Source organism: Prionailurus bengalensis, chromosome E1, assembly GCF_016509475.1.
Source record: "Prionailurus bengalensis isolate Pbe53 chromosome E1, Fcat_Pben_1.1_paternal_pri, whole genome shotgun sequence".
Classification (NCBI taxonomy): Eukaryota; Metazoa; Chordata; class Mammalia; order Carnivora; family Felidae; genus Prionailurus; species Prionailurus bengalensis.
In genome coordinates, this window is record NC_057347.1 from 34,287,176 (window position 1) to 34,314,193 (window position 27,018).

Consider the following 27,018-nt stretch of genomic DNA (forward strand, 5'->3'; position numbering starts at 1 on the left):
AGAGAGAGAGAGAGAGAGCACAAGTGGGGGAGGGGCAGAGAGTGAGAATCCCAAGCAGGCTTTGTGCTATCAGTGCGGCACCTGCCAGGGGCCTCAAATTCACAAACCACGAGATATGATCTGAGCCAAAGCCAAGAGCTGGACACTTAACTGACTAAGCCATCTAGGGCCCCTGATAGAAGATTCATAACAGGAAGGCAGAAGCAAGGAAGTATAGTAGGGACTGAAGCAATGAAAAACCCTAGTGAAGGTAAGGTATTAGTGGCAGATACTGGAGAGAAATCTCACTGAAAGGGACACCTGGCGGCCTTAGTCAGAAGAGTGGCAACTATTCGTCTCAGGATCATGAGTTCGACCCCCACATTGGGTGTAGAGATTACTTAAAATTTTGGGGAAGCCTGGGTGGCTCAGTCAGTTAAGTGTCTGACTCTTGATTTCAGCTCAGGTTGTGATCTCATGGTTCATGGGATCAAGCCCTATGTTGTGCTCTCCGCTGACAGTGCAGAGCCTGCTTGGGATTCTCTCTCTCTCTCTCTCTCTCTCTCTCTCTCTCTTTCTCTTTCTGCTGCTCCCTCACTCATGTTCGCTCGTGCTCGCTCTCAAAAATAAATAAATAAACTCTTATAAAACTTTATTAAAAAAGACATGGAGAAAGGGAGAGAAAGAATCTTAAGAATCTTAAGTTAACTCCATGCCCAGCACAGAGCCCTTTGCAGGACTCCCATCTCATGACCCTGAGATCATCACCTAAGCCAAAATCAAGAGTCAAATGGTTAACCAACTGAGCCACCCAGGTGCCCCCCAAAAAAACACTTCAAAAAAAAAAAAAAGTCTCATTGAGATGCACAGTAAAAGCTACATGGGAATAAAAACCCAAAAGCAGCCATGGTAGTGTTTCTTATTCTGAACAGTTCTGAGCTCAGCTGTTCTTTGCTGCTTAGAACATGGAAGACTTAAGCTAATATTAGTTTTCAAATATGATCTATGTGAAAGTTCATGTTTATTTAGAAAAGTTCTTAAAATTTTGTAGGAGAAAAGAAAACTTTCAAGATGATGTTATTTTTTCTCTAAGTTTACTTATTTATTTTGAGAGAGAGAGAGAGAACAGGGGAGGGGCAACAGAAAGGGAGAAAGAACAATCCCAGGAAGGCTCTGTGCTGCACGCAGAACCCAACATGGGGCTCAATCTCTCCGTGAGATTGTGACCTGAGCCAAAACCAAGAGACCGTTAACTCACGTGAACCACCCAGGTGATCCAAATGATACGTTAGTTTTATGTCATTTCACATTTTCTCATAAATAAAAGATTTGAGCATTGTAATATATCTAAATTTATTTTTTTTCAGCAGCAGTCTCCATGGAAGGCTTCAGCTGGGGTAACTACATCAACAGCAATAGCTTTATAGCAGCTCCAGTTACCTGCTTTAAACATGTGAGTATGGAATTTCTCACCTTGTACTGAAATGCATTGTCATTGTTTAAATCTGAAGGTACAGTAACACCTAAGCATCTTACCTTTAGAAGATCTTTTTTTTTTTATACATTGTCATAAAAGTGCTAATTTTTAAATGATACTTATTAGTACCTAGAAATAACTTGTAGAAATTGTACAAGTAAACGCGTCCTATAAAGAAATTACAATTTGAAATTATTTGAATAGGGAAAAGTACTAGTCTCCTCCAATTTTCATATTAAGTTGAACCATATCCAGTGCTGGTTTTGTTGTATATCATGTGTATTGGCAATGTCACGTGGTTCGGTGTAACACAAAGCATCCATCGTGCATGTGACCTAAATCTTTGTGGTCTGACCTGATAATTCAGAAAGGGAGGGATCTTTCTTCCAGTTGTGTTTTGTCCTCAAGGGTAAAATCAGAAAAACAAAAAAAGAACTATTAGAAACATAGTATTGTGGGCTGGAATACATGATATATCATGGAAACCCCTTTGCAGGATATTCTTTTTAGCAAGTAGATTCTTAGAGAGTATATGTTGTAATTCAGAATTATGTTAAAAATTTTATCTGACAGTAGGTTCGTTCGTTCCTTTTGATCCTCTTCCTTTTTATTCAATTATTTGTGATTCTCTCCCGTACGTTTTTGTACCTTTCTACAAGTTTAATTTATATTCAAAGGTTCTGTCTGCTACTGACTATGTACAAAAAGAAAAGAGAATTTGGAAAATGAATGAATGAAATTTTGTTTATGCTAAACATTTTGTTAAGTTAGCACTTTACTTTTAAATAACAGCATGTGGACAAGTGACCTTGAGTTCTTGCTGTGGAAACCCAAGTGAATTTTCATTTGTTCACGGCCAATAAAGGATCTTGATCAAGCCTGAGCTAATGAACTCAGTGGTAGAAATATAAAATAAAGCTTGAGTTCATTAATTTGCTAGTTTTCTTTCCTGAAAGCATAAGTGTTCAGCCCTTATGTGGTGGCATGCTGACCCTCTGAACCAAGCTAAGTAGAATCTTAGATACTTTTATCGTGGTGTAAAGTAGATAATTTGCTTTACATAATGTGGATAGTAGTGTCACTTTGTGAAATACATTACATACGTGGCAACAGCAACATTAAAGAGAACAGCAAAACAAATGTTTAACTCTTCTCTCTCTTTCTGCTTTTCAGAAGCTCAAAATCAGATTAAGTTCTGTTATAATAACTCTTTTATCCCAAATACCTAGAACCTTTGCTGTCTCTTTCTGAATAGTCTTTATCTCTTTTCCTATCTTTAATATTTCGGTTTTTTCCTGTTTTGCTGTCATAAACCATGTAAAGCTGTGTTAATGTAAGTAGTCAAGGTATTTTTTTAAAAGCATATTTTATTTCATGCCCATGTCTTTGAATAATATTATATTAAAGTTCCTTATAAGAAAATCTCCTTTATAATAACAAAATTGATTTTGTTTTCCACTTTGCTGTTAAGACTAAAATGTTCCATCATATAGGTTAGAGCAGCTAGCCTTCACTGTATTATTAATGATACCATGCAGGCTCCTGTCTCTAGCTCAGAAGTAAAGCATCTGTCCCCCATTGTCTTCTTATTCCACTTGTCTTTCTTTACTGCCTTTTTCTCACCAAGTAGAAAAGCAACTAATACTGGTAATTTATGAGTGTATTTTAGTACAAATGACTTTGCTTTATTGCCTTAACCAGCATCTTCACTTGAAGCCATTTGGTTTATGTCAGACCTCATGCTACAGTGATTTTATCCTTTAGAGCTGGCGCTTCCTGGTTCTTCCCCAGAATAGTTTTCTAGGGGCGCCTGGGTGGCTCAGTCGGTTAAACATCCTGCTTCGGCTCAGATCATGATCTCATGGTTCTTGAGTTAAAGCCCCGCGTCAGGCTCTGTGCTGACAGCTGGGAGCTTGGAGCCTGCTTCTGAATCTGTGACTCCTTCTCTCTCTCTGCCCTTCCCCCTGCTCACATTCTGTCTCTGTCTCTCAAAAAATAAATAAATATTAGGGAAAAAAATAGTTTTCTAGATCTCCAAGGAGAGTCACTGGCTTTGGCTTTAGAAAGTCTGTTGCCAGGAGCTGCTGGGAACACAAGGCCCTGCCTTTTTTCATCCGCCCTCTAATCTGCTAAGACTCAAACCGCCCACCCTAACACTGGTTCATCAGTAGGGCCCACTTCCTCCAGACTCTGCATCTGCCTTATCCCCAACTGAAGCACAGGTTGGGGGCCTTTTCCTGCTCCTAGAAGATTCTTTTTCAAACATAATTTCACTTGGCACCTGGGTGGCTCAGTCGGTAAAGCATCTGACTCTTGATTTCGGCACAGGTCACGACCTCAGAGTTGTTGAGATTGAGCCCCAAGCTGATCTCAACATGGAGCCTGCTTAGGATTCTCCCTCTCTTCCTCCCTCTCTCTGCCCCTCCCCAACGTGCACTCACATGCGCGCGCTCTCTCTCTCTCTCTCTCAAAAATAAATAAATCAACTTAAAAAAAAAATAATTTTAAGAAACCTCCAGTGTGTAACATGGAAGCAGAGCTGTTCTGAATGAACCAAGAATTGGGGGTGGGAGCAGTGTCAGGGCCCTGACTACCTTGCTTCGCTAACACAACCCACCCTCATCTGGAGTAAGGATCACAGGTAAACAAACACTTTATATTTTCTGGCACTTAAGTATGATTGTGATTTGTTCTAAAATCACAGGATTTCAAGAGAGGAATTCTCTTTTCCACTGTCTTTCAGCTTCTGAGAACGAAGTTTCTGCAAAGTATAGCATAGGACTGGGTCCTTTTTGGTAATTGCTGTAATTATGCAGTGGTTTATATTCAGTCCCTCAGTTACAGCGATGTTTGGCATTTTTTATAATTAGCAATGGAAGTTGAGTCTCAACTGTTATAAATATGTCTACTAATAATATCTTTCATTTTGTCTAGGTGAAAGTTTGGTAGTTGTGAGACTTTTTCTTTTTTTTTAAGCTTCAGAATTACTGCTCTTTTCCCTTAGTCTAGGTAGGATAAGAGGAAGCTGCACCACTCGGTCTAGCAAGAGTGGGATGGGGTGGCCAGAGCCTTGGCCCCTGATCCTGGGCTCTCCCCTTCCGTGGCAGTCTCTGAGGTTGGAAACCACTGAATTATGTAATAACGCTTTTAATTAATCGTAAATCATGTCGCAACACTGTAAAATGTCTTAAAAATCATCTAGCTCATCTGATTCATCTCTTGCTGTAAATGAAACTCTTGCTACTTTTTTCAGTAGCTGGATTATAATTTCAGTGTGGGGTTTTAACCTGCTTTTCCTAATGCAAAGTATTTTGTTTTTTTAATGTGGTTTTGAATTAAGCCATTATAGGAAAACCACTTTTCTTATAGTTTGTCTTTTACTCACACACTACTGCCACATAATATTTCTGACCCCAGATATGCAGGTTTTCCACACATCAAGCAGTTCTCTTACACCAGCTGGGTATCTGAAATTCAGCTCACTTCTGATGTGGTCTACCTGGAGTTCATCACACCCTCAAGTTAAGGGCTCACTCCCACGAGATTACCCCCACTTCAGATACCAGTCAAAAGTTTTAGGTTGTTACCTGTGCTTCTGACCAACTAGCTCTAAATCAGCGTTCCCGTGACCTGCTCCTTGGGTTCAGTAATTTCAGCCATTCAGTAGAATGGCTCACAGCACCCAGGAAAACAAATACTTAATATTTGCCCATTTATTACACAGGTTATAATAAAGGATACAGGTGAACAGCCAGATGAAAAGATACATAAGTCGAGGTTGTGAGAAGGGACCTAGAGCCTCCATACCCTCTCTGGGCGTATCTGTCTCCCAGCACTGCCAGGTGCTCACCAACTTGGAAGCTCTCTGAATCCCATATACAGATTTCTCTTGCCATCTGAAAGTCGACTTAATGCCTCTTTACTTTTACGAAAGGCCTGCGTTAGTACGTTTTTTCACTAAGAACGAAATCAGAAAAGGATTTTTGCTTTTAGGGAATGTTACTGCTTCCTCACATTATGCCTCTTCAGCTTTTTTAAGGTTATAGTTATGGTTTTATCTACTTTTAGATGACAGGGGAAGCCTGTATTTTGAGATTCTGATGAACGCTTCATCATACAGGCATGATCAATCATGAAGTCAGTCTCCAGACCCTCTCCTGGAGGATGGGGACTGGGGCTGAAAGTTGTAAGCTTCTACTCCTAGCCCGGTCTTTCTAGTGACCGACCCACATCCTGAGGCCATCTAGGAGCCTACCCAGAGTCTCCTCATTAGAACAAAAGATGCTTCTGTCACTCAGGAGATTCCAAAGGATTTAGGAGCTCTTTGTAGGGTCAGAGACCAAACGTGAGAACATAAGGTGCTCGTGGTGCTCTTACCACTTAGGAAGTTACAAAGGTTTTAAGAGCTCTGTGCCAGGAACCAGGGGCAGAGACTGATATACAGATACGTATTTCCTACCTTTGTTTCCTACTGGTTCACAGCTCCTAAAAGCAGTATCTGTATCTATCCTAACTGTGGAAAAACCCAAAACAGTACTGCAGCACCACATGCCAGTTAGGTACATGGCATTAATGAAATTCAAGGTGATTTTCTACTAGTAATTTGTGTTTGAAACCAAGAGAGCCTCCAATTGGTCACTGTGTATGTACAACATTGAGCTTTAAAGCATTCTTAATTTTCTAAAGACTGTAGTCTAAGATTGAAGCAGTGCGGTTTCCCATTATCTGCCTTATAAAATCAAGTAACACATTCCTTTCCTAGACACTACAGCACAAGCCAAAATGCACTAATCCCAAGTGGTCGTGAAACATATACATCACAGTCCTTCAGACACATATTCACAGACTTAAGATTGCTTTCGTTTGATACCCGGACTGTGTGCTCTGGTGTCTTGTTGACTCCTTACTAAGACCAAAAATCATCCTACATTTTTCTCTCTTGAAAATAGTTGCAGTTTTGATTTTTTTAATAGAAGGTCCTTTGTACACATACATGGAATCACTTTAAACCTGAGCTTACTATGCTTTTTCGTCCTGCCTCCACAGATATTCCTGCTATTACTTACGTGTTCTATTCTAATCCTCTGGAGCCTGACCTGTGTGCCAGGTGTTTTGAGAAGACAAGTTTGTTTCTTCACACTTCTTTGCAATATATATCACAAGCATATTTTTGTATTTTAAGGTCAAAAACGAAAGTCCTTCGTTTGTGTATGAACAGCAACGGTAGTTTTTCTTTACTGTAAACCTCATAATCCACTTCTCAACTTCTCAAGTATGTGTTTCTTAGTTAAAATAATCCATTTCAGGGGCGCCTGGGTGGCGCAGTCGGTTAAGCGTCCGACTTCAGCCAGGTCACGATCTCGCGGTCTGTGAGTTCGAGCCCCGCGTCAGGCTCTGGGCTGATGGCTCGGAGCCTGGAGCCTGTTTCTGATTCTGTGTGTCCCTCTCTCTCTGCCCCTCCCCCGTTCATGCTCTGTCTCTCTCTGTCCCAAAAATAAATAAACGTTGAAAAAAAAAATTAAAAAAAATAATAATAATCCATTTCAAGTAAAATTATTTTTGACTTTTTTCCCTGGCCTTGACTACGCATACCCAGGACTTCCCTGAAAGTTGGAGACCAGTATTCGTGTCTGTTTTAACTGAAGTTAGAGTCTTCAGTATGTCACCCGGGATCACAGAATTTCTTCCTACTGGAAATCAAACTTCAGTGTGTTCCCAGTACTTGTTAGCGCTCCATCTGATTTAGCTGTCGTGGGTGTTGCCATGAAGTAGAGTTTCTGCAGGAAAGCAGGGGGCTCTAGTATTATAAAATTCACCTGTTTTTTATGTTTTAAAGAAAGCCTAAGGAATCTAGATTATTTTAATTTTGCTCTATTTTCTAAAGTGGCTCTTGTTTTTCTGTTGGGATCTCCTGATTCTTAAACAGTATTGGTTTAATAATTTCTTTTTAAGTTGTGGACTGTTTTATGCCTTTCAGATTAGTAGTCACTGCTTTCTACCCCTTTTTACACACTCATAGCATTCTCCCATTCTTAACCTTCTACCCTACGCATCCCATTTTCCTTTTATACTCTTGGCACCCTTCCCTCAGCTGCTGCCACCACCTCATAGAGTAGATTCTGGTCTCAAATCAAAAGGTGAGTGGACTTTCTGGAGAAAGAGGGAACAATTTTTTTCCTGTTTCGACCTCCTACCAGTTCCAGCCAAGTAGCATTTAGGAGTTCTAATTTCCTTCCAGTTAATTTCCAGTAATGTTTTCTCCCCTTTTTGGCTAAACAGTATTTCATCTTTCTGTACTAGATGAACTTTAATAATCACATGCCTGTTAGTCTTAAGATGTTTCAGTGGTGGCTTTTTGTACATTTGCCATATCATCCATCAGTGGGATAGATTCTTTCTTGGTTACTTATGTGCAATTTCAGGGCTAACGTCTGCCCACTTGTTGAAGTTTGTGGGCGGTTATCAAAGTAGGTTGGCAGTTCTGTGGAGGGAAATTGTATTTCTGCCATAAAACATCATATATGGGCACTGTATCAGCCCTCTGAGAGTCTAAATACTAGCCATCTGGGCTGTTGGCCTATCTGGGAATGTTCTTGAAGTGTAGAAAATAAAACTTCCCGCTCCGTTGTTTTTTGATAGACAACAGTCAGGTGTAGGTTATCATTCATTTGTGCTGGGGAGCCCTCAGCATGTGGATTTGGCCATGTCCTGCAGGACCTGATGACAGCTTACCTTGCAGGGAAGGAGAGTCGCTCCCAGATAGCCCTCACGAGTGGCCCTGGAGCAGGAAGTGGTGAAGCAGATCTTCCTGATTTGGGAGGAGCCTGAGGTGGACCTCTCGTCCTGAGTCTGGAAGGTAAATTTGTTGTTACCTGTAAATTATGGTTCTGCTAGTTCATGCTATGCCAATCCAGACTTTCAGAGGTATCCCTCCTGCCAGCAAGAGAAGACAGATGACTTGGATGAAGATGGCTGTCAAGCCCTGGGTCATTTAGTCTTCCACACTTAAGAATATTCATTTTAAACAAAAGGGCAGATATATCTATGAAATTACCTTATCATATCAACACATTGAGCACACCCTATGTAGTAGTAACTATGGTGCTCTTTTTTGTTCTTGTTTCTTCGTTTTTTGTTTCTCAGAGTGAACCATATGGATTGGTTTAAGAGGGCCTAGCAGAACCACAACCTTACAGGCAAGAACAAATGTCACTTTCTGCTACTTTCTCCTATACCAATCCAGACTGTAGGGACAAAAACATAATATCCCCCAATAAAGTGAATATTAACCTATTTTTTTAAGTGAGCAATATATTGACACTTCATCTTCTTTGATAAAATGTAACTAAAAGTTATTTTCTCCAAACAATTGTTAAGGCTGAGAAAAAAAAAAAAAAAAGTCGGTATGACATTGTCATATCTAGCTCGAAGAGGAGTGCTGTATGCCAAATTCACTTAACAGTGTGCCAACCTCACCCCCAGCTTATCGGCATAACCATGCTTCTTTCTTCTCAACAAAAACTAAACCCATTCCACAAGATTTGGCAGCCAAACAAAGAGGGATTGATACCCTACCTTAATTTAGTGCATACATTTAGCTGCATCTATCTGCTCTAATTGGTTCTTCCTCACAGAAATGAATACATGGTCTTGATGTTACTATATCTTAGCTTAATCCACGTTACCTATCATCCTTCCAGCCTCTCCTTTTCTGATCGTATCTGCTGGCAATAGGGATGGCCCTACAGTCTAGAATGATATAGGGGGAGATAGCAGAACCTGAAGAGTCCAGTCTTTCAGTTCAAAAACAGCAGCAAGAGGTAGTCGTATTGGATGTATTATTTTATTTTTGCACGGCTCAGGGAGATAGTTTACATGTACTCTTCCAGAATCACAAATATTTGAGGTAGGCCACTGTCTCCAAGTTACTAAGGTATATTCATTGCTTGCTACTTAAAGTAATCACCATAATTTGATTCTGTCTTTGGTTTCCAGACTTACTCTAGTTCAGTATTAATTTGACCTTTTCTTCCTCTCCTTCAGAAACGTCAGAACTATTGAGAGGATAGGGGTTGAGTACTGTTTTAGGCTAATCCTCCTATTGGGTTGGCATCTACCAAAGTATAAGAAGCCTTGCATGGAAGACATTTGCCCACTGTTCAAATTGGCTAGATCGTGTAACTCGTAGATGTCTTTGTTTAGTCATCTTTGAGCTCTGAAGCTGTTTTGTCTTTTCCTGATTTGTTCATATTATCAGGTCTTTTATAACCTCACCCAGTCCTTTTCTCTGTGTTCAGGGTTCTAAGTTATATTTAATGAGGAGCCAATTATCAAGGCCACAGAGGCTATTTAATATTATCAGCATTTATATTCCTAAATTCACTTATTTGACTTAATTAGCTATTGCATAAACTTCAAATAATTGTAAATAGCCTCAAGTTGTAAGGATTAAAATGTAATGGAAATTATAATTTGGGAACATGGTAGATTTGGGAAAGTCTCTTCATGATGCTCTTTTAATCAGTTTCCTGAGTCCCCATCATAACCATGTAGTGTGGAGGCTAATGATTACCAGTTCTAACACTGAAAGTTTTCTCTTGTTTGTAGTAATTCCTGCATGAGAAATTTAGAAATAATAAGTTACTTGACAATTTACCACGGTATGCAGCTCCAAAAACTCTTCAACTCCACCTTTTTTAAAAACTTTAGCCAATGTTTTTGCCATATCTGTTTTAACAGACTCTATTTCTATTTTATGAATTTAACTTAAGTTGAAAATATAGATAAGTTTTGTTTCTCCTGTTAATAGAAACCACATGCTGATTGGAATTATTTTTCTTTCTGCTCGTTAGCCAGATCCTTTAAAATTAGAGGTTGAGGTAAAGTGCATTCATTGAGTGTATATTAAAAATAACAAGTTTCTTAAATCGGCTTTATCCTGTGAAATCTGTTGAGTTTGTGATTCAGCTTTTATAAAAATTGCTGTTCAAGTCTTATATTAGAACAGTATTGGATTTTGAAGTTAATGTGGATCTATTTTAATATATGTGAATTCTCTTCATCTTGAGCTTGCCCCTGACACTGGCTTTTTCCCAATAGAATTCTGTGAAAAGGGAAATAACAATTATATTTTTAGAGAAAAATGAATGAATTAAATGGCATTTTTAATTTAATATTTCCGCTATTGATGGTAATGCTTATTTTAAATAACGTGTTTTAGGCTTTATGTTAATAAGATGATAATTGAATAATTTTTATATGACAGGCACCTATGGGGACCTGCTGGGGTGATATCTCAGAAAATGTGAGAGTAGAAGTTCCCAATACAGACTGCAGCCTACCTACCAAAGTCTTCTGGATTGCTGGAATTGTAAAATTAGCAGGTGAAAGCACATGTAATAATTTACCCGAAAATGCCAATTCTATCTGTAACTTTTAAGAAAGCGTATTTGTAAATTTTGCGATTGTTGCCACATAAATAATAAATATGATAACAGGGCAGAGGTTAGCAAAAAAAAAATTTTTTTCTATAAAAGCCAGGTGGTAAATATTTTTAGCTTTGTGGGCAGTACAATCTCTGTCACAGTTACTCCGCCGTGCAGTTGTAGCCTGAAAGCAGCCATAGCGATACATAAATGAATAGGCGTGGCTGTGAGCTGGTGACACTATTTATGAGCACTGAAATTTGAATTTTATAGAACTGTCATGTATCAAGACATGCAACCATTTAAAAACGTAGAACCAATAAAAGTAAAAATGTAAAAACCATTCTTAGGTGGCAGAGTGTAAAACACATCAGAGACAGTAGATCAGATCTGTGGGCCAACCTCTGGTATAGGGAAATACTTTGAAAGGTAACAAAAACCTGAAGTGCTAAGAAAAGTGGTAATGTCCATAACCCAAAAGTAAACTAGTGTTGATAATTTCATACATCTTAGGTTCTTTTTCTTCACCCCCACTGCTTTCCATGTACCCTAGTCCTTGTTACCCTCTGGCTCATCACATAAACGCATTAGGTATCTACTGTGTTAGACATGATGCACAGTGATGTGCACAAGTGTAAAACCTAGTTTATTCCATGACCTGATATCTGCCAAACGCGGACTACCTTTATGATGAGGTGCTCAGTGAGTGGTGCGGTGGGGCACTTGTGTGGGGGTGCACAGCCATTCAAAAGATAAGAAGTTGTCCTTAAATTAGTGAGCGATATCTCATGCATCCTACTTTTCCTATTTCTCTCCAGCCATTCTCCCCCAAACACCCTGCCCACTGCTCACTATGTACTGCTGACAGCCTTGATCTACTAAACATGATCTTCTGTTTTTCTGCTCGAGCACTTCTGATGGCTTCTTCGTCCTTAAAGGATCAAGATGGTTGGCATTTACAGTTATTGATGAGTTGCACCATAGACCACTAGCCAGATTTTTGGTTGCTCCCCACCATAAATGCGGTCTATGTCCCGATGGGGCTAGTTCTCTCCCTCCTCCCTCATAGAGCACATTGTCACCTCTGTGCCTTTGCACATAACATATTACCCAGTTCAATTCCCACCTTTCCCTTGAAACATTCCCCCAGCTGTTTAAGCCTTCTCTAAATCTTGCATTATTCTCTATACTATAATTTAAAACAACATAATCTTTCTGTCTAGATGTTTAAGCTAGTTGCATTTAAATAGCTCTAAAGATCAATGCGTTTAATATCCAAGAATTATTTCTACCTTCCATCTCCAATTTTACATTTCTGTTTTATCTCACTGCACCATGTATCTTATTTTAAGCCATTTTAATGACGTTTTAGAATCGAGCCTGATGTTAATCATGAACTAGAGCTCGGCAACAGTTGGCAAACTCATGAATTATGTTGTAAATTGTTGAATTTTGAAACTAAAGGTTTAATGCTATAAATTTTCTCCATGGATCTTAACACGTGAAAATGCTGCTGAACTGAGCTCCCTGCGTGGAATATAAGTTTGTTGGGCCTTTTTTATTCCCCTGAAGGCCTTAAATTAAACTTTAATGTTGCCAACAGAAGGTTTATTAAATTATAAATAGGATATATCATACACTTTTTGTTCTTCCTAAGAAATAAGTCATTTCACTTACTTTCTTTGGTGTTTATTGAACTTTTTTACTTAGTATTTTCACATTTTGTTTCCAGATAAATAGGACAGAAAAATTTGGGCTCTTGAGGCAGCCACATCCAAATCATCCCAAAATAATTGGTCATCTAATCAGCTGGACAAAGCAGTTTCTTTGAAATGACTTCAACTGGATTTCTATGATGTCTTGACAAGATTTTCCTAACTTAACCATAACCTTTTTTCGTTTATTTTCAAAACTACACATTCTAGTAGGACTTTCCCACCCTTGTTTTCACTAAGAATTTATTTTCTAGAAAATTTAAGAAACTATGGGTAAAATTGAACTCAATATTTAAGGGGGGAAGCCATGTCTGAAAACAGTTAAACTACTGGCATTGTACCTCACCTGGGGACTTGTTAGAAATGCGTGTTCTCAGACTTACCCAAGATCGACTCACTCAGAATCTCTGGGGGTAGGGCCCAGCCCTCCGTGTGTTAACGCGCCCTGCACGTGATTCTGTTGCAGGTGCACCCTGACATTTGACACCCACTACCAGCAGCTGTGTCCTGTTTGATCCCATTCCATTTTTCTTACTGTGTGGTGGTTGATCTGTTGGTTTCAGGTTACAATGCCCTTTTAAGATATGAAGGATTTGAAAATGACTCTGGGCTGGACTTCTGGTGCAATATCTGTGGTTCTGACATCCATCCCGTTGGTTGGTGTGCAGCCAGTGGCAAACCTCTCGTCCCTCCCAGAAGTAGGTGGCCTATTTACCCTCACTGTCATTGAAATATATGTACTTTATTGCAGTGTCACACGTAGTAACATTCAAGTGATACAGAAATTAAAGTAATCATTTTTGGTTTTAAGTAACTTCTCTGATGGCAAAACATGCTCGTTTTCTTTATTTTTGTGACTTTTCTTCATAACCTTAATGCTCTGAATTGCAGGGGAAAATTGTTATTTTTTTAAAAATAGTTTATGAAGCAATTCTGCTCTTTGCTAAAGTGTAACTGGTTATTTCTTTTGTTTTAGCTATTCAGCATAAGTATACAAACTGGAAAGCTTTTCTAGTGAAACGACTTACTGGTGCCAAAACACTTCCTCCCGATTTCTCACAGAAGGTAAAGACAGGATCTTAGAAAGGACTGAAGTGTCAATTGAGAGCTCTGAAAAGGAATAGCCTGGAAGTTTTTAAAGGAATTGTTTTCATTTAGTGAGCCAGATGATCTAGTTAAATATCGAGTGCACTCAGTATTTTTAATGGTACAAAATTGAAATCAGTTGTAGAGTTCTGTCATGAATTCCGAACAGTTTTTGTCTGCTTTTGTTTAAGGTTTCAGAGAGTATGCAGTATCCTTTCAAACCTTGCATGAGAGTAGAAGTGGTTGACAAGAGGCATTTGTGTCGCACACGAGTGGCAGTGGTGGAAAGTGTCATCGGAGGAAGATTAAGACTAGTGTACGAAGAAAGTGAAGACAGAACAGATGACTTCTGGTGCCATATGCACAGCCCGTTAATCCATCATATTGGTTGGTCTCGAAGCATAGGCCATCGATTCAAAAGATCTGGTAAGCACCTGTCACAAGCCCGCCTATTGAAAACATCATTGAGGCTGAACTATACTACCGTGGTTATCTTTCTTTACAGAATAGCAAAGATCCGAAATAGCATTCTAGTTGTCTGGGCTGCTTATTCTACCTTAATTAGGGGATGTTCACACCAGAATATGAGTGTCCCGGCTAACTCCTTTATATTCCTTCCATTTGTTCTCAATTAAAATATAATGCACTTTTGGTCACAACTACATTTTGTTCTCTTCTACTTTTCTTATCCAGCCCATTTGGAAGATCCAAAGGTAGCCTTTCCATTTGCATTCAGTTTTAATCAAAATAGCAAAATTATATGTGGTTAGACCTAATACTGAACACATTAAAACATATTTCTGAAGCTGTGATTCCCTCACTAGGGAATTGCAAGCATTCTAATTGGCTGAGCGTATTTCATAGCACATGTACTCTGAAGAGAGCATTCTATTAAAGAATTATTTTTCACCATAAATGTAGAAGGCATGTATTTCTGCCATGTTTTAGAATATACATACCTTGTGAGTTTGAAACCTTCAAAGAAACGTGGTTTTTGGTCTTCTCACAAATGCTGACAGATTAGTATGTAACTTTTCCTTGTAGATATTACAAAGAAACAGGATGGACATTTTGATACACCACCACATTTATTTGCTAAGGTAAGAAGTTTTTATAAGAACCCTCATTTGTAAATTAGGTTTGAAAGAGGGTTGTGGGTTTTTTCCTAACATTATGGAAATCACAATTACATTTGTTCACTTAAAAGGATTAAGACCTTGTGATCCATAGGTGTCACAACTATTGATTATAATTATTCTGAAATTCTGTCCATTTGCCTGAACTCTCTCTATCCTCCGACGGAGGTTTGAGTTACAATACTAGGTAGGTAGGAGAAGGCATTTGGTTTTTTCATCTGGTAAACATTTTCAAAGTGGTAATATTTATTATTAAAATGATAACATTTGTAACAGCCGATGTGCTTTCATGTAATTCTTTAGGTAAAAGAAGTAGACCAGAGTGGGGAATGGTTCAAGGAAGGAATGAAATTGGAAGCTATAGACCCATTAAATCTTTCCACAATATGTGTCGCGACTATTAGAAAGGTAAGACAATAGGTTTTAAAGTATAGAAATGCAATTGTAAGAACTGGGTTTAAGGTAATAGGAGAAGGAGGCCCTTAACATACTCATTTTGACATAAAATGTATGTATCTGGATCTTCACTGGGGAGAGGGTTGGTAGTGATTTTGAAATAAATTTTAGTTCTCTTATCCGTGGTTCTCTTTCTACGTAGCTTGTTGTCAAGATTGTCATCTTGAGTCTGCTGCCTCTAGTTATGGAAATAATGTATCCTGAGTTAGAGGAAGAATATTTATTTAAATTACTTCTGGTCAAAGCTAGTCCAACACAGAATTGCAACAAGGCCAAATTTATCTTCACTTTACTGTTTTTCCCTTTGTGCCTTTTTTCTTCTTTTGGTAGTACTTTATTTCTTCTTTTTTTCTCTCTTCTGAAGCTGCGTTTATGAAAAGGTCTAGAAGAGTGGTTCTCAGTTCTCAGTAGGCATCAGAACACCCTGGGGAACTTAAAAAAATACAGGTGACCAGGCTTCTTAAATGCCTACCCCACCCTGTTCCGATTTCATCAGTCTGGTGGGGGGCCCTTGCATTGGCATTTTTTAAAAGTCCCCAGGTAATTCTCCGGTTCCGCCATGGTTAAGAACCACTGATCCAGAGTCTACCTATATAAGGGTGGAGCTTAAATTGTGATTTGCATTTCAGCACAGTTTAAAGCCTTGAGCCAAAAGAATTAAAACCAGTTATGGTTGCTGCCATTGTCCCAGGCACTTGAGCTCAAGGTCACACAGCTAGACAAAACCGGCTCCAAGTTTTTGTTCTTCCTCTTCACCTGACCCAGAGATCAGAGTCACCTGGTATGATTTCAAGCATAGATTTCCAAGACCTACTCCAGACCTACTCGATCGGAATCACAAGAAGTATTACACAGGATAATGTATTTGTTTTAAAAATGATAAAGTTGTCTAAGTGATTCTGACAGTCAGGTTTGGGAACCAGTCCATTATGCCATGCTCTGTTCCATGAAATGAGAATGAAGCGTCCAGGGAGTAGAGCATCAGACTTCGTTCAGGAATTACTTAGTTCATGCTTGCCACACTAGGTTTGGTTTGGACTCTAAATAAAAAGCTTACAGTCTTGTAGAACAAGGTAAGATGCATAAAAATAAGTTTGATACAGGATTGACTATGACTTAAATGTACACACTACTGTTGGGATTCACATAAAAGGGCACATTGTCTCAGAGGAATCAGGGAAAGCTCTATAGAAAGGAGGCTATTTGAAAACTTCACCTTGTAGGTTGGGAAAAACAGCCCAGCAGAGATGCAGGGAGGAAACTGTTGTGGAAAGAGAATATGCACAAAAGCATCGAGATAGGAAAGCACAGGCCAGGTTTGGGAAGAGACTGAGTTGTTCATACAGTACACATCAAACAAGTCATACTGAGTATGGTGGTCAAGGCTTTTCTTTCATCAGGAACAGAGACCCATGCAAGTTAGCTCTAAGAAAGTTACCCTAAGGACATGGCAGTCTCACAGACAGACATGCAAGGACACAGGGACAAGAACTGGGAAGCTGTAAACCTAGTGTTATTCTCCCCAACTCTCGGGGCCTCTTTGTCCCATCTCTTCCCTGCTCTGAGTCTCTGCCATTTTCATTCACTCTTGTGATTGGTGTTCCTCTCACTCCGTCTCCCTGTGTGGCTGCTAGCTCCATCCTTTATCACAGCCTTTCAGGTCCAGTTCTGACCCATGACTTGACAATAGCCTCTGTGTCTGTTAATGGTAATTACTGAGAGAGATTCTAGCTGAGCCCAGCCTTTGGCTTCGTCCCCTAAAGGTTAGATACTAGCCCCCAGCCCAGTCAGCTGTATTTGGAAAAAGAATCTGTGCTGAACAGAGGTAGCTGTTGCCAAAGGTATAGGCAAAGCTGTTAAGCTGGAAGAGGAAGTTATTATACACATCCGCTATAGTAGAAACCACTAGAAAAAAGGCACTTGGGGGCAGAGACTAAAAGATGATTTAGAACCAGGCATGCAGGCTTTGAATACTCGGTCGGGCCATCTGAGCTTTCTCTGGTGAACAGGTGAGTTGGAGAAGCTTTCTGGCGTGAATAGAGGTCATAACACAGGAAAGTTAAACTGTGTAAGAGGAGAAATGTCCGAAAAGGAAGCCTGAAAGCAGTGATCTCAAACAGTGCAGTGGAGACAGAATTCATGGCACAGAGAGAGGAACTAACATTAAGGGGAGTTGTGGGGTCTGGTGCTTGCTTACCTCTGAAGGTGACTTTGACAGCCTGCATGGACTCTGAGAGGGCGTGTGCAGCACTCAGGGAAAAGGCAGGACTGAGACCCTGCGAGGGAGACAAACTCCTGACTTCAATGGAGGAATTGTGGGTGTAGAGGTCAGTTATTGAAGCACTGGGTGTGGGTGATATCAGCAAAACAGAGAGAAAAGGGCTAATATCAGAAATGTAAGGATTGGATGTGAAAGGACACTACCAAAAGAAGCATCACCAATCAGAAGAGGTGAGAGGGTCGGGCAGTAGACTGTAATGTAATGAGAGTCTGGGAAAAAACGTCGCAGAAAGTTGAGAGTAGTCAGTGGATATCAGATATTTCAGGGAGGCTGAGGTTTGAGGAGGATAAGTGTTGGGAGAAAGGCTCTGGACTTGACAAACTAGGTCACTAGTGAAATTTGGCATTTTAGCAGGATCAGGACAGAAATCAGACTGCAAAGAGTTACATAGTATAAACCTTGAAGTGGGTCTCTGGGTGAAGTATATAGGAGTTCACTGTGCTATTTTTGTACCTTTTCTGTAAGTGTGAACTGTTTCAAAATTAAATATTTTTCAATACTTTTAATGTAATGAAAATTGGGAGATGTTAGATTATACAAGATAGTGTTTTTGGAGCCAGGTACCAGTGGTAATAGTACAAGATGGAAAAGTTATTTTGTGGGGTGGGGTACTATCTCTTAATATAGTCAGGGGTGCCAAAGAAGGAATACGGGGACCCTTGCACGGGGTGGCCTTCGTTTCTGTCATACGGGAGCGTGGGTATCTGTAGCATAGGAGAGGGAAAGTGAAAGCTTGACGAAGGTGGAAAAGGTTTGGAAAAACTCTGCGAAATCAGAAGGAAAGGAGTAGAGTTACCGAGTAGGACGCAGAGCCGCGCTGAGACTAGACGGTTAAATCGGAGAGGAGCACTCAGCCCTGTTTCATGGGCCACAGCAGCCAGCACCTCAGCCATCCGCAAAGGCACCACTTTTCCTACACCTCTGAGGTCACTCTGTGTAACCCTGCTTTTGTTGCTGGTGCACACTGCAGTCCGCATAGGTTCTTACCGTTCGAGTTGCCAGCGTAATTCAGTGAGGAGACGGTTATGTGGTAGATTTTCATTTCTTGTAGAATGTCACTTAAAGGATCGCTTTTACAATAGTGGTGTCTAATTTCAAATACTTGAAATTCTCTTAATTTGAAAGGTGCTGGCTGACGGATTCCTGATGATTGGGATCGATGGCTCAGAAGCAGCAGATGGATCTGACTGGTTCTGTTATCACGCAACCTCCCCTTCTATTTTCCCTGTTGGTTTCTGTGAAATTAACATGATTGAACTTACTCCACCTAGAGGTATTTCATCCTAATGTGAACGCTGGGTCTTTATCCTTGCCTTCTTTTTACGTGGTATCTATTTACATCATTTAACACAGCCCTGGGTTTTTTTGTTTTTTTTTTTTGCTGTGTGGACATATTACATGTGTTCCTATATGCAAACATACATACACATAACAAGAGCTGTGGGGTGCTTTACACACATAAAGCACTATATTCTAGCTACCTTTGATAAATTATATTAGTATAGAATTTTTCCTGCGTATCTGTACATTTTGTAATATGAATTGGTATTCTCGAGCCCTGTGGAGATGGTGATGTAGGTTATGGCATACATAAACGTTTTTTAAAAATAGATACAGGCTAAAGCCTTTGAGGGAAAGCAAGTTTCCATCTTTAGAATACCATGTGGCTTTTTTTTTTTTTTTTTAAAGGCATACCCTTAAATAGCTCTCAAGTCTTAACTAGTGACTTTCCTAATTTCAGTATCTGAGCGTTGGGTTTTTCTCTTCAGAAAAGAAGGGGGGAAAACTAAAAACAGAGGCCTATAAAATAGCTTTTGCCCAGCAGAAAAATATCACTGTGACATATGAAATGCTAGACTATCCTAAGCGTAGGATTACAAAAGCAAAAGTTTATAATTCTTCTGGTAGACAGGAGAGAGACACTCTTGCATTGGGTAAGTAGGTGCACCTGTGTCTGTCTAGAAAAAGAAGAAATCCTTATAACATGGAGGAATTATTGCATTAAATAATGTGAGTGCAAGAGTTAAAGTTTATTATATAATCTAAAATCCCGAGATTTTAGTGCGTACTGAGTTAACCTTTTATATCTACGTTTTAATATGATGGTAATTTTAAATGAACTGCCAGTTAAATCAGGTGTGTTTTTTCAGGTTACACAAAACTTCCTTTTAAATGGTTTGACTACCTCAGGGAAACTGGCTCCATTGCAGCACCAGTAAAACTATTTAATAAGGTAAATTTAAATAATGGCATAATTATGTGGAATTTTTTTGATGCCTCACGAATGCAGATCATTGTTGGTCAAAATGTGTTTGCTTTATATTAGAACTTCTTAATGGAGATTAGTATAAACAGAACAATATATTTTCTTTACCTAGGAAATGAAGCTTGTTTTCAAACTTTGCTTCATTTTTAATCTGAGTAAAACAGAAATTAATACATTTCCTGACTAGTTCTGAAATGCTTCACCTTCACGTGCTTTAATAATTAGAGAAGAATTTGCGAATTTTTTTGGTTTAAATTAGGTTATTTGGATCCGTTGCTGCTTTTGTTTCTTAGTGATGGTGGACTCGGCATACTTCTTCTCACCAGTGTTCCTGTTGTGCTTCTCCATGTCAGGATGTTCCAAATCACGGATTTCGTGTAGGAATGAAATTAGAAGCAGTAGATCTCATGGAGCCACGGTTAATATGTGTAGCCACAGTCACTCGAATTATTCATCGTCTCTTGAGGATACATTTTGATGGATGGGAAGAAGAGTATGATCAGTGGGTAGACTGTGAGTCCCCTGACCTCTATCCTGTAGGGTGGTGTCAATTAACTGGATATCAGCTACAGCCTCCAGCATCACAGTGTAAGTTGGTATACAGAAAAGGTGTCCTTTTGTAAAAATCAGCAATTCTCCAGAGGACTATTTCACATAAATCATCTTGTGAGCTCACAGGACAAGAATATTCCTTTATCTGATTGGTTGCCAGGTAAGATCTTAAGATTCACCAACAATATCCCAGAATCAGACCATGAGTACCATGGCAGTGTGAACTCAGTAGTCGGTTACATGATGACTGTAGAGACACGACAGTAAGAGCACCCACCAAATTAGACTTGTCTTAATGCGTTTGAAAGTATAAGCTAAAATTTATTGGTATACATATATGTGTGTATGTGTATATATATATATATATATATATAATAAATGTTTATTGATTAAGTAGTGGCATCTGTGGTATCATGGGTTTTACAGGAACAAGCACCCTTATTTTCAAAGCATCATGTACTTTTATAAGTATAATGGCCTTGGTAAAGATAATCTATCTAAGTTGTATCTAGAGTTGTATGCTTGCAGTGCTTATCTGGTACCAATTTTCCCTTTTATTTTTCAGCATCAAGAGAAAGCCAATCAGGTTCATCAAAACAGAAGAAAAAGGCTAAGTCCCAGCAATACAAAGGACATAAGAAAAGTGGGTCACCACATGGTGTTTATATACATTTTCTAAGTTATTAACCAGTTGGGGTCATGGTTTTCTTGCACAGAAACGAATATACCATACGAGAGCCGATGACTGTGCATTATATAAATTATGCTTAAAGGTGCAGTATGCCATAAAAGGCAAACCTTTTCAGTAATGAGAAACACTTATATTTTAGTTGACAGGAAACGTGATTACCATCATATTTTAAAACCTATATGGTAAAGAAGAGAATACAAGTAGTTCTTGAAATAATATGCAAACCTACTGAAAATTAATTCTTTTTTTTAAACTTTAAAAAAATAAATGCTTGATACTTACAAGAGACTTGGAGCCTAGGAAACCCATCCTTCATAAACCAAAACAGTCTTTCTAGAATGAGACTTACACAAAACTCAAGTTGATGGCTAACAAAGTCAGGCTTAAGAATATTTTTTTAAAGTGTGTTTTCTATATTATGTTTTACCTTACAGTGAATGATTATGGCCATTAATAGCCAAAATAACATAATAAAATATATTGATAACTCTATTCATATGAGTTGATAACTCTATTGATAACTCTGATACTGATATTGATAACTCTATTGATAACACTGATAACTCTAATCATATCTAAAGATATGATTCTTTTCAAAGTCCCCCCACCATAGGAAACCACAAGTTTTTCTCTTCACGAAACTTGTCATGGAATATTTCGTTCTGAGATCAGATTATTTTTATGTAAGGATATTTTTAAAAGTAAAAAGTATGTTTGAGGATTAAAACAAACAGATTTTTCAAGCTGACTTGCCATATGTTCAAATAAGTGTTAATCTGTCTCATTAACAACCAAGAGACTGAAGCAGCATGAAGAACCAAATATACCCTTACTTTCTGATTATCGTCATTTATGTATAATTTCTTTCTCACTGGGGACTACAAACTTTCCCCACCCACTGCCATGGCGCTCTCATGTCCTCCCGGCATGGAACCCAAGTCAGATTCAACAGGGATAACCTCCAGGCCTTTCTCTCACGCTCTCTTTTATATTAGAGGTATAGGTTTCCCATTTGCCCAGAGTTATTTTGCCCACTAGCTGCTTGCCATGTTTGATATTCACCTAAAAGAACTTTAGAGAGCATTGCCAGACAGGCAGATGGAAGCGATCCCCAACATATCTGGAAATGATGAGGAAGAATTCACAAGGCAGCTTTGTCAATGGACTAACCATAGCACATGTGATCCCTAAGCTTTCTGTGAGATTAGATAGCACAGCCTGCTTTGGCCTGTCTTCTCACTTTCTATTGGACAAGACTGAGAGAGATTTCAGAATTTTTTTCCCAAGGTGTTACAAACATTTATTACTCCGTGGCTATGTGACATACAATTTTTAGGACTAATTTCTGAGCACTGGGTACACAATTCACACACCTCCCTCACTGTGACTCTTGCGGGTTTGTTTCCAGCTTACGGGGTTTAATTATTTTGGATTAATGGGCCATGGGAAGAAGTAAGAAACTAATGAAGTGATATCAGTATGCCAGTTTATAGTGACATTTAATAGTACCGCATTTCTGGGTTAGCTGGAAAAAGGAATTCAGCTTTAAATGTATAACATGTTCTTTAACTGTAACATTGCAAGAGCTCTCGATATTGAGAGCAATATTGAATGCAAAGGCATCATCTTTGATGCCTTTAACTTGTCCTTTGGACATATGAAGGAAAAGGACTATAAAGCCACAGTCCCTTATTAGAAACCTTTGGGACCAGATGTGTTTTGGAATTCAGAATTTTTCAGATTTTAGAAAAGAAGTGTAGTATGTAGCATATATTATGTAACACTGCTTACAGACTCTGGCACATTTTCTGAGACAAAATATATGTAAATGTTTACATTAAGTGGGCCAAATAAAGATTATAAATAGTATCACCAAGTGAGATCTGGTTTTGTTGCCAAAGTTTTACAGAAAAACTGTGGATTTTGGAATTGAGGATAAGGAATATAGTGCCATGTGAATGAAGAAGAAGCAGTCTTCATTGTGAGGGTACTCTCTGTTCCTTTTATTTTTTCACAATGCTCACCAGATAGTTGATTAGAAATTTTTCCCATAAAACTTTACTTGCCCCAATAAGAAAGATTTTGGGGTCCATGAACCTAATTTGTCCATTGCATATGCAGTGTCAACAGCAGATTGGCCACAAACCCTATTGTTTTTAAATTTGCCTACAGATTCTTTATGGCTCTGTGGTTTCATCTTCTAGCTCTTTGGTCTTTTTGTCCTGAAAATCCTCCATCAGTGTGTTCTTTGGTAGTGTTGTGTTTTTGTTTGGTTGGTCTTTTTTTTTTTTTTTTTTTAAACAGAAATAGATGGTTGGCTTCATTGTTCTAGCTTGTTTTGTAATGATCTGTGTTCATTCTATAGAGGGACAACTTCTAGTGCTTTTAGAAAATAGGGTCATGTTCTGCCAAGAGGATCATATAGACCGTCGTATGCATGTGATCTGTCCAATCTGAAAAGCCTTAATTTTTTCAAGGTTTAGTAATTCTAGAGCAGGAAACCCAGCACTAATTTCTGAACCATCTTCAGGGGCTGTTATAGGTAGGAGAGAGTTGGAGAACCTCCTTGCGTTTTAACTTGCGAGTGTGTGGGACATGAGGAAAAGTCTAAACGATTGCTGCACGTGATTTTGGTTTGGCAGCTGCAAGTTGAATGTGTACTTGCGATTACTTCTAGCTTAGTTATCAGACCATTTTACATAGGAGGTACGGTGTAACTTAGATTTATCTTGTAGCCCTGATTTCATGAAGCCTAAGTTCTGATTGCTCTTGCCTGAGTCATTTGTATACTCTGGAAGAAAACAGGTATAATTTCTAGTCCCAGAGATATGTAAGTATCCTTTAGCTTTCAACCTGACTAATGGAATATGTTGGTGGTTCACTATTTGCAAAGTTTAGTGTACTTTTTTTGCTGGTGAAAGCATTGTATAAGTCTTCGAAGGCTTATGTTTGCTTAGGAAACTATAATCAAAAGGGCGTTTCAGAAGATATTAGATTGCTTAAGTACTTGCGGGCAACAAGCTTTATATTTTAGAAATGGTTTTCAGTGTAAGAATTACAAGTGTTATCTAAAAGACTAGACTATAAACCAGAAGGTAGGGGAGCACATTTCATATCGGTATAATCCTGCCACCTGGATACATTTATTCAACTGATTCTCCCTGAAAGCCAGTGTTTGGCCTTGTCTGGGCAGTGGAATGCTACCCTGCAGTCGGGTTTTAAAACCTTCTTTCTCTCCTGTTGGATTGTCAACCCCCTCAAGCTAAAATTTTCTTGAAGGAAGTTAGCCAGCTATTCTCCACACAAAATGCTCTCTGTAGTTCATTTTGTTTTATTTTATATGTTTTTAAGTATTTTGTTTTTAAGTAATCTCTACACCCAACATGGGGCTCACCCTCATGACCCTGAGATCAAGAGTCAGCATGCTTCATTGACAGCCAGCCAGGCACCATGCTTTGTTTTTTTTTAATTGATTTAAGAATCAGGAACCAGAGGAGCACCTGGGTGTGTCAGTGGGTGAAGCGTCTGACTTCGGCTGGGTCATGATCTCATGGTTCATGGGTTTGATCCCTGCCTCAGGCTCTATGCTGATAGCTCTGAGCCTGCTTTGGATTCTGTCTCCTTCTCTCTCTCTCCCCCGCCCCCCTCTCTCTGTCTCTCTCTCTGCCCCTCCCCCACTTGCACTTATGTTCTCTCTCAAAAATAAACAAACATTGAAAAAAAAATATATATATATATATATATATAATTTATTTATGTATTAGCGTGTGTGTATATCCTTTTTTTTGTTTAAGAGAGTCAGGAACCAGGATTACCAGGCTCTCAGAGACCAGAAATAATCTCCCCCCCCCCATTCACCCCCAACATACACACCCACGTGTACACACACTCACACTCCTTGTTTTCAGAAACACAGACCTTGCATAGTTGGTTCTCTTTTCAGAGTATCCTATGCAACATAATCTTTCCTAGTTATATTGCACTTTTCTTACCACGCATGTAAGTAAAAGCTTACTTTAGTCTGACTTGATATTTAGAGAGGAAGATGCCAGTTGGGAAGAAGCCTGTCAGTTTGTCGAGCCTGCCCATGACAGGTGGGGTGCGGAGGAGCTTCTCTGGTGACGAAGAGTTGACTCCTCCTCCAGCACAGACAGCCCCGGAGGCCTTCCCACCTCCCAGCACTAGCCGAGAGTTCATTCCCAGCCTCAAAACAGGTAATAGTCCTGTCAGCACCTCAGGTACTACAGGGGGTGAAAGTCTGGGCAGGGCGGTGGGAGACAAAAGCATGGTCTGGCGTGACAGATGCTGGCTCATTAAATTTTTATTTTTCTTTCAACTAAAAACTTCATCTTCACTAGTCCTTGGTAGTCACTTCACTAAGTTAAGTCATCAGGGAGGGGTTTTTATTTTATTATAAACCACTTCTGAGCTTCAGATTAGGAGAAAGCTCATCATTTCAGTTGGTGGAATTGAGAGGCAGCATGTCCTGGTTCGTGGTTTCATTAAAATGGCTGAACATTTTCCATTGCAGAATTCCATGTAGCTTGACCAGGGGAGAAGCACACCATTAGGGATCAGTCTGATTAATCAGAGCCAAATAGGAGGCTTTGCATTCCCATGGAATTTTGGTTCTGGTGGTAACATTTACCACAATCTTAGTTGAATAACATGGACTTGGAAATACAGTCTTGTGTAATTTTGGTGTTGAATTTGAGTAAAATTTAATTCCCATTATTTCACGCTTACGTACTTACAGTGATTAAATAAGTGACATTTAATTTGAATTTAATTGGTTTGGCGAAGCTACTAGCTTGTAAGGAATGCAAAATATTTTGCCCTTTGTAATTGCTAAGAACAAACATAGCACCATAAAATACTAGAAAGGTTTCACTTGCGTGTGATGAACCTCAGACAGAAGTGCGGAGGAGAGGACTTAGAAGCCAGAGTTGTCTTAGCCTTGGCATCTGTTCTGCCATATCCTAATTATTGCTTTTAAACTCCCTTGTTTTATTTAATCCGTATTCTTTAAAATGCCTTTTGTATGTTGAAAACCCTGATGGGTGTTAATACCTAGCTGTGTTTTCTTCTTCTTCCTCCTCTGTTCGTAATATCTTTATACCTGAAGTTTTGGGGGACTTGGGGGTTTTGGGGGGTGGGGGACAGGAGTGCCATTTTTAAGATACGTTCTTTAGCTTTAGTCTCCTTATCAGGGTATTAGGTCATCATCATTCTTCCTACTCTGTCTTCTGAAGATCACTCTAATAATATCCTTATTTCTAGAAGAAATTACTCTCTTTTGTATAAAAAGTAGATGAGGACTGCAAATACGAGTTTATCTGCTCTTTAATGGAAAAACATTTAAAGTCTATCTAAAGAGCATTTCAGTTTCTTGTTTGTCTCTTTTGTTTTGACCTTGTTATTTATGAAATAGTCTTTAAGCAATTAACTATAGATATTGTGAGCTCTGAATACGTTTGAATTTTTATCGAGTTTTGTTGGATTTATTGGCGTTTTTATCGGGTTTTAAGAATTAGACTAATTTAGAAGGTGAGTGTCACATTTTGTAAGATGTTACTAATTCATGTATAATAGAACCTAAGTTCTAGGATTGGCAGAACCCAAGAACTTAGAGTACATGCATGGGATGGAAACCACAGGGTCTCCTAAGTGACTTCCTTCTTCCACCGGTGTCTGTAGTGTCTTCTGAGCTGGGGGCACATCGTGTGGGACTTGGTGTGATTTTACTCTGGTGAAACTGTGTGGTACTACATTGCTATCTGACCTACCTGGAAGCTACAGTTTGATTAGCTACTCAGAGTTTATTACTTCTGGACTTCCAGCTAGGAAAATATGATTTCCATTAGTTCATCTCCTGAAATATTAGTGATGAGAGTCAGCAAAGTGACTTCCTTTTAAAAACAGAGCTAGAAAAATGCACTTGCGCCGCATTCAGC

At 39.1% G+C, this 27,018-nt stretch overlaps 1 protein-coding gene across 12 annotated transcripts in view; it reads left to right on the top strand.

The window, feature by feature from the left end:
- The window catches only part of MBTD1 (mbt domain containing 1), a 72,175-nt gene that overhangs the window by 38,843 nt on the left and 6,314 nt on the right, over positions 1 to 27,018 (top strand). For 7 of the 12 annotated variants that reach the window (XM_043584030.1, XM_043584032.1, XM_043584037.1 and 4 more), the window contains 12 exons: positions 1,347 to 1,432; positions 10,722 to 10,839; positions 13,160 to 13,294; positions 13,573 to 13,661; positions 13,874 to 14,108; positions 14,727 to 14,782; positions 15,122 to 15,226; positions 18,681 to 18,828; positions 19,706 to 19,788; positions 20,175 to 20,409; positions 20,939 to 21,016; positions 25,102 to 25,278. In XM_043584030.1, the coding sequence (XP_043439965.1) occupies positions 1,347 to 1,432; positions 10,722 to 10,839; positions 13,160 to 13,294; positions 13,573 to 13,661; positions 13,874 to 14,108; positions 14,727 to 14,782; positions 15,122 to 15,226; positions 18,681 to 18,828; positions 19,706 to 19,788; positions 20,175 to 20,409; positions 20,939 to 21,016; positions 25,102 to 25,278 (1,545 nt within the window). Of the gene's footprint in view, positions 1 to 1,346; positions 1,433 to 8,195; positions 8,313 to 10,721; positions 10,840 to 13,159; positions 13,295 to 13,572; positions 13,662 to 13,873; positions 14,109 to 14,726; positions 14,783 to 15,121; positions 15,227 to 18,680; positions 18,829 to 19,705; positions 19,789 to 20,174; positions 20,410 to 20,938; positions 21,017 to 25,101; positions 25,279 to 27,018 lie in introns of those variants that run through there. The other 5 variants (XM_043584027.1, XM_043584029.1, XM_043584038.1 and 2 more) reach the window with 4 other exon arrangements.